Here is a 6,000-nt window from a genome sequence, read left to right on the forward strand (position 1 = left end):
CCGGCCAACAAGTCATGAGTCATGACTCATGATTTTCGTCCTTTGCGTGACATACAGAAAAATCGTTAGGTTTGTCAGTTGAATGTCACATCCAGGTTTTAAACAAATAACTAATTATATATATATATATATATATATATATATATATGATAGGATCAGTTTTATCATACATGTGGTGATATTATCAATGATAGCAGTGACTATCGTGATTTCATCACCCGTATTACCAGGTGACAATCTCCATGTTGCCGTGCCGGTCAAGCACTTACACACTTCCGAGGTGTGCACCAGGAGATCACTACAAGACCTTTACAAAGCTCTCGCTGACCTGCAAGCACCCACTAAGATTTCATCGCTAACAGACGTACATCGCTACAGAAGCCCCATCTTGTACCACTTAACCGTCTAATGGTGCTCGTAGAACCGAAGAGTGGCTAATTAATTGGCTAGGCCATACCTATACAGGCCTCGTGGATGGTTGCGGTTTAGCTTGGTTACATGCTCCAAAAACTGGTCCTTAGGATCCCACACAGGAGCAATCACAAATCTATTGTACAGCATCACCTCAACCAACCATCCAGTTAGAATTCATACATCATGTTACTGTAAGATTATCATACAATTGTACAGCATCACCTCAACTAACCATCCAGTTAGAATTTATACATCATGTTACTGCAAGATTATCATACACAATTCTTGTTGCATAAATATTAGTAAAGATTAACATTTACCCCAACTATGATAGCAACTAGCATATCTACCCTTTATTTCCCATGACTCATCAACAGCAATAAGGATAAGCATATAAATAGTAAACCTAATCATGAGATTCTAAATTAGAAAAAAGCATGCAAGAAGGATAAACAATTAATATACAAGTCCTAAAATAGGTGTAAGATGTTCAAGGACACTTGCATGGCTACTGCTCAGTGATATTCGTGAACCTGGTTTTGGCATGTCTCGAAGTTTTGACTTTGCATATCATCGATTTCCGAACTATTGCTCTTGGAGATCCTCGTATTGCTTTGGAACGTAGCCGTCTACTCGTAGGAACAACCGACAGAAGAGAAAACACAAATAACTAAGAACAGTATATCAAACAGAGGCATCACATCATAAAAACCTCTATGGTTGGATAGGATACAAAATTTAAATGAATTCATAAAGTGTTGCTTGGATTTGAATGAAATTCACTGAACAAGATTTGAATAGATGATTCTATCTGAATAATAAGGGCTGGAACATAATTAACTATAGAAGACAGGGCTAACGTGTAAACATCATAAAGAGGAAAGTAAAGATAGAAATAAAGAATCTCTGGAGGGGTTATTTGGGATATTCACTAAGAGAGCGAGATCAGAGAGTAGAGTAGGGGAGTTTGGCATGGAGGAGTCGACCGGTGGTGGGCTCTCGGCGTCATCTGTGAGGGAAAAAGCCCGAGGTTGACGGAGATGGTTCAGACGGGGTCGCATCGCAGCCATAAACTCATGAAGGGCTCAGTTTGACCTAAGGTACAGAAGGATACGTACACCGGCGAGTTGAAGGCGGCGAAGTGCACGATTAGATGGTGATAGCAACGACGATCATTGATGTTGACATTGGGCAACAATGGTGTTTCAACAAATCAAGAAGAGCACAGGTGTAGAATGCAAGAAGACAAGCTCGGTTTTATGGTTGGTCTTGTCAGAGAAGTTCTGAGGTAGCGGCAAAAGAGAGACAAATGATCCTAGGTTCGGAGGTGACAGCGCACAGACACAATGAAAAAGACGTGCATGTTCTCGGAGATTGGCTGTGATATTCAAGAAATGGTTTGAACAAAAATATTCATATTTTCTGGAACACGATTTTGCAATGATGGTTTGGGTAGGACTTCACCTGAGAAGGAGATCGATTGGTTGGAACTTTGGCGAGATTACGCAACGACGTTGGAAGTTAGGATCGCGTTCCTGGTGGCATCACTGCAGATGCGAGGGAACCTTCATGTGGCCGCACAGAAGATGTGATGGGACACACTGTGACGCGGTTGGTGCATCCAAATGGCTCATGGATTGACGGGGAACGCGAATGCATTCTGGGTGCACATGCAGAACACACACACATGGGGGCAGCAACGTAGCGACCACAAAATCATCAGCGTCGGTGCTCTTCTGGTTGAACTACTTTTAGGGATTGTTGAGGATAACTAGGGGCACGTCTCTATCAAAGGGATCGATGATTGGAGCTCCGGTTCGCCGGGGAACGTGGCTGACATTATAGGTATGCAGAACGTGTACGAGATTGGGCAGCAGAGATTTTGACGTCGAGAACGGGGGCTCTATTGTAGCTTTGGATAAACCGATCTTGGGAGGATGTAGAAGACTAGTAGGGGCACGTCTCGTCCAAAGGAATCGTGGATTGGAGTGCTAGTTCACCGGAGAACGCAATTTGAACCCGCGCTGCATGCATAGAATTCATGACTAGGTAGCAGGCACGACGATTGTGATCCCGGTGGCGTCGGGGCTCTAATGGACAAACGGTTTGGTGAGGGCATGTGGTACATCCAGGGGTACGTGCTGGTTCAAGGGCGTGGTGATCCGACCTCTGATCGGCCGTGGAACGTAGATGCCATTTGACGGTCGCGTGGCTGTCTGTGACGGCGATGGCCGTGGCCGCATAGCAAGGGATTTGTTTGGACTGGGGTTTCTATTAAGGCTCACAAATGGCATCCATACAGGGTAAAATAGGAGGGTAAGGGGCTGGTTCGGTCCTGACCTTGCTATGACGATCGGTGATGAAGAATTCGCGGAGAAGACGATGGCATCGGTGGCGGCGACATTGACGGCGTGGTGGCAGCAGTGGCGACGGAGATCCCGGCAGCTTCTTTGGTCCTCTGGACAAACGGTTTTGGAACATGGTGAGGAATGACCTAGGTCACATCTCGATAAAAGATGAAGTCATTTGGATGGATGGATCGCCGGGAACGCGGATGCCAACCGATGATGACATGGTTATCCGCAACGGTGAACAGTGCCTAGCAGGTTGGGGGCAGTGGCTAGGGTTTGGTGGACGTGGCAAAAGGGCAGGGGAGGGTGTGTTGGTCCCTTTTTATGAGGCTAGGGACGTCGGGCTGGTGAGCCATGGTGGGATCCAAGCCGGCCATGGCCTAAGCCCAAGTTGTGATCTGATTGCGCGACGCTAAATCGCATTTCTATGTTCCAAGGATGATATCTCCATCGTCCGGACTCCAAATTGAACATTTCTGTACTCCAAATTATATTACTCGAAAAGATCTACAACTTTGGTATTCATTGGAACTTTTAAAAACGTCATCTTGATTTTCAAAAATACAACACAAAATAAACTATTTGAACATAGACTTATCTGCGCAGCATTGATTTCGGAGGCCATAACTCCTAGATCCATTATCCAAAAGTGGACTTCCATAGGTTAAAATCAAAGATCTCGACGAGACCTACATTTTTTGTATTGTCAATATTTGCATTTGAGACCGTATTGAACTCTGAAACTGCGTGAGAAGATGAGGCTGACAAGGAGAAGTAACTAGTAGCCGGCTTCAATTGCCATAATGGCCATTTAAGCGGCGGTTTCCACTATGAATTTTTGGGAATTGAAAGAGGATAAATGGATGTCAATGCGTCTTGATTGAGCACTAACTCAAGCTTTGTTGGTCAGCTTTGGCTGCCAAGCGAAAGGATGACATCATTTAGAATTGGATGAAACAATCAGTTACATGCACATGCAAGAGAGTTGGTTTAGGCTGACTTTAGTGCACATGTGTGCCATCATGCTAGCAATCTAATGTGATGCAAGGTTGATGGGTTGATGTTGATTTGGAGCCACATGCTAGAGAGAATAACGTTGAGGATTGGGTTGGATCAAAATGATGCAAGATGAGATTGTTCACGGAGGATTTTTTGATAATATGGAAAAAATAGAATAATAATTTGTCCACCCTTGAAATTCCTTAATCTATTTTAATATTTTATAAATACATTTTTCATCATACAAAACAAATTATTTTTAAATTCTAATTTTTTTTCAAAAAAGCTTTTAAATTTTAGAAAAAAATATTATTTATTGTTTTAAAATACTCACAATCTAAAATAGAAATTTTGAGGTGTGACATTGAAGCAAATGTTGAGGATCATGGCATGTTGCTTTGCTCCGATGGAGGTGGAATTCCGATTACAGGCAACACACATCTGTCAGTAATTTTTGTGAGAGTTTTGTAACATTTGCGAGCTCCAGGTATATATGCGGTTGGCCGAGAAAATAGAATAATATGACTCATTCAAATACCTTTAGTGTATTCACAACTCTAGCTTTATAAATTTTTAGAACCAGTAATACAAGCTTTAAAAATTTTAAGAGCTGAAACTTTATCAAACCGATCCTGAGTTCTTACGGCACATGTTAATCCCTTGAGACAAAAGAAGAAAAGGGAAAGGAAAATGTTGCTCCATATGTTCATATTCAGATGTATCGAAGCACAAATGCACAGTAAACATAATTATTGTATTTGGTACTACTAGTAGCTGACCGGGCCACTGATCTGAGGCCGGCAAGGTTAGGTTGGCGATGTGGACTTGAGCTGTTGAGCAGGAGGAAAAAATTCATAGCAAATTCTTTTTACATGAAATTTTCATTGTGATCGCACGAACTGGTAAGTGGCAGATGAGCGTCAGTTGCTGCATAGCATAGGATGTCACAAGGGGGAAAAATAATAATCTGAAAGAGCACATATATGCAGACTCTCCAATCAACCTGCATGCACTGCACCGCGGTGTGATCTTTGATGCGGTCAGTCTCAGTCTTGCGAGCCGGACTGGAGCAGGAAGAAGACGGCCAGGCCGACGACGAGCCCCGACACGGCCAGCGCCAGCGTCGGCGCCGGAGTCGCCACGCCGAAGTTCTGCAGCAATGGCCAGCACTTTAAGCTCTACGTTACGTTTCAAGAGCTACTGAACTTACTACTGTGTCATGTACTAACTACCGTACTGCGTACCTCAAGGAAGCCTTTGCCGGTGGACACTTCGACGGCGATCGCCGAGGCGAAGCCGACCATGGCCGCGCGGCCTAGCCACACGTCTGCGCCGCCGCCGCCGCCCTGCTTCGCGCTCTGCTCGCACCTGATGGAGAGTGACGTGGCAGCCCTGGAGGAGACTCTCCTCTTGCTGGAGGTGACGCGCAGCACGGATGCTGCATTTTGACGGAACGGTAAAGAAGTCAGAACAACTCAATATACTAGACAGTGAATGACTGAATGGAAAGATCAATCGCGCAATCCTCCGAGGTTTGAACCGCTGTTTGATGACACCTGACCTGCCTATCAATTCTTTTTTTCGAGCCAATCTGCATATCATTTTTTTTCAGTAGCCATGTTCAAATCGCTAATTTTTCAGAATCCAGTGTTTGTTTTTAAAGCTGTAATAACCAATGTTCGTTCAGCTCAGTTCTTCTTGGGAACGAATTGCCATGAAACTGTAATAACCGAGCACCCCAAAACCAGAAAATCGTAGGATTATTTGCTGCCTTCTACAAATTGAAGATTCTTGAATGAACCTTCTACAGCCAATGGAAAGAGGGGAAAAGAAACAAATTTGATCTCCCGAGCATCAACAAATTAGTACCTTCATTATATGATGCTGGTTGCTCCCTAGATTAATGTGGCTTCAAGGAACTAAGGACAGACTAACCAAAGCTCCAAGAGCAAAAAACAAGAAACAAAATTTAGCAAGCTTCACTGGAATTAGATAGGTACCATGGCTAGAACTGCAGCTGAAGCACGGCGGCCGAGAAGACGGCGCCGCCGCGGCGACAGCCAGCGGCGATGAGTGCAGGACGGAGAAGAGCGCCATGAGACGGAATCGCGTGCTCTCTTCTTCCTTCTTCCCTGATTCTGATTTCTTGCCGTTTGCTCGAGCTGTGCTGCTCGTGCTCTCGTTTTTTGTTGCAGGGTGGCGGCGTAGGGGCCAGCCGAAGTGAGTGGCCGTCGGC

The 6,000-nt window shown here is 44.5% G+C and overlaps 1 protein-coding gene across 2 annotated transcripts; it reads right to left on the bottom strand.

Annotated features, from left to right (window-relative positions):
• Nucleotides 1–4,445: 4,445 nt before the first annotated feature.
• On the bottom strand, nt 4,446–6,000 carry LOC133887401 (stress enhanced protein 1, chloroplastic-like). Of its 2 annotated transcripts, XM_062327343.1 has the most exons (4): nt 5,765–6,000; nt 5,009–5,202; nt 4,768–4,915; nt 4,446–4,691 (listed from the first exon to the last, which is right to left on the bottom strand). In XM_062327343.1, the coding sequence occupies exons 1-3, from the start codon at nt 5,859–5,861 to the stop codon at nt 4,811–4,813; spliced, it is 396 nt and encodes a 131-aa protein (XP_062183327.1). In that variant the 5' UTR covers nt 5,862–6,000; the 3' UTR covers nt 4,446–4,691; nt 4,768–4,810. The 2 variants fall into 2 exon arrangements, with proteins under 2 accessions (XP_062183327.1, XP_062183326.1); XM_062327342.1 differs by having other exon boundaries at nt 4,446–4,915; nt 5,765–5,999.

The sequence above is a fragment of the Phragmites australis genome, chromosome 12 (genome assembly GCF_958298935.1).
Source record: "Phragmites australis chromosome 12, lpPhrAust1.1, whole genome shotgun sequence".
NCBI lineage: Eukaryota > Viridiplantae > Streptophyta > Magnoliopsida > Poales > Poaceae > Phragmites > Phragmites australis.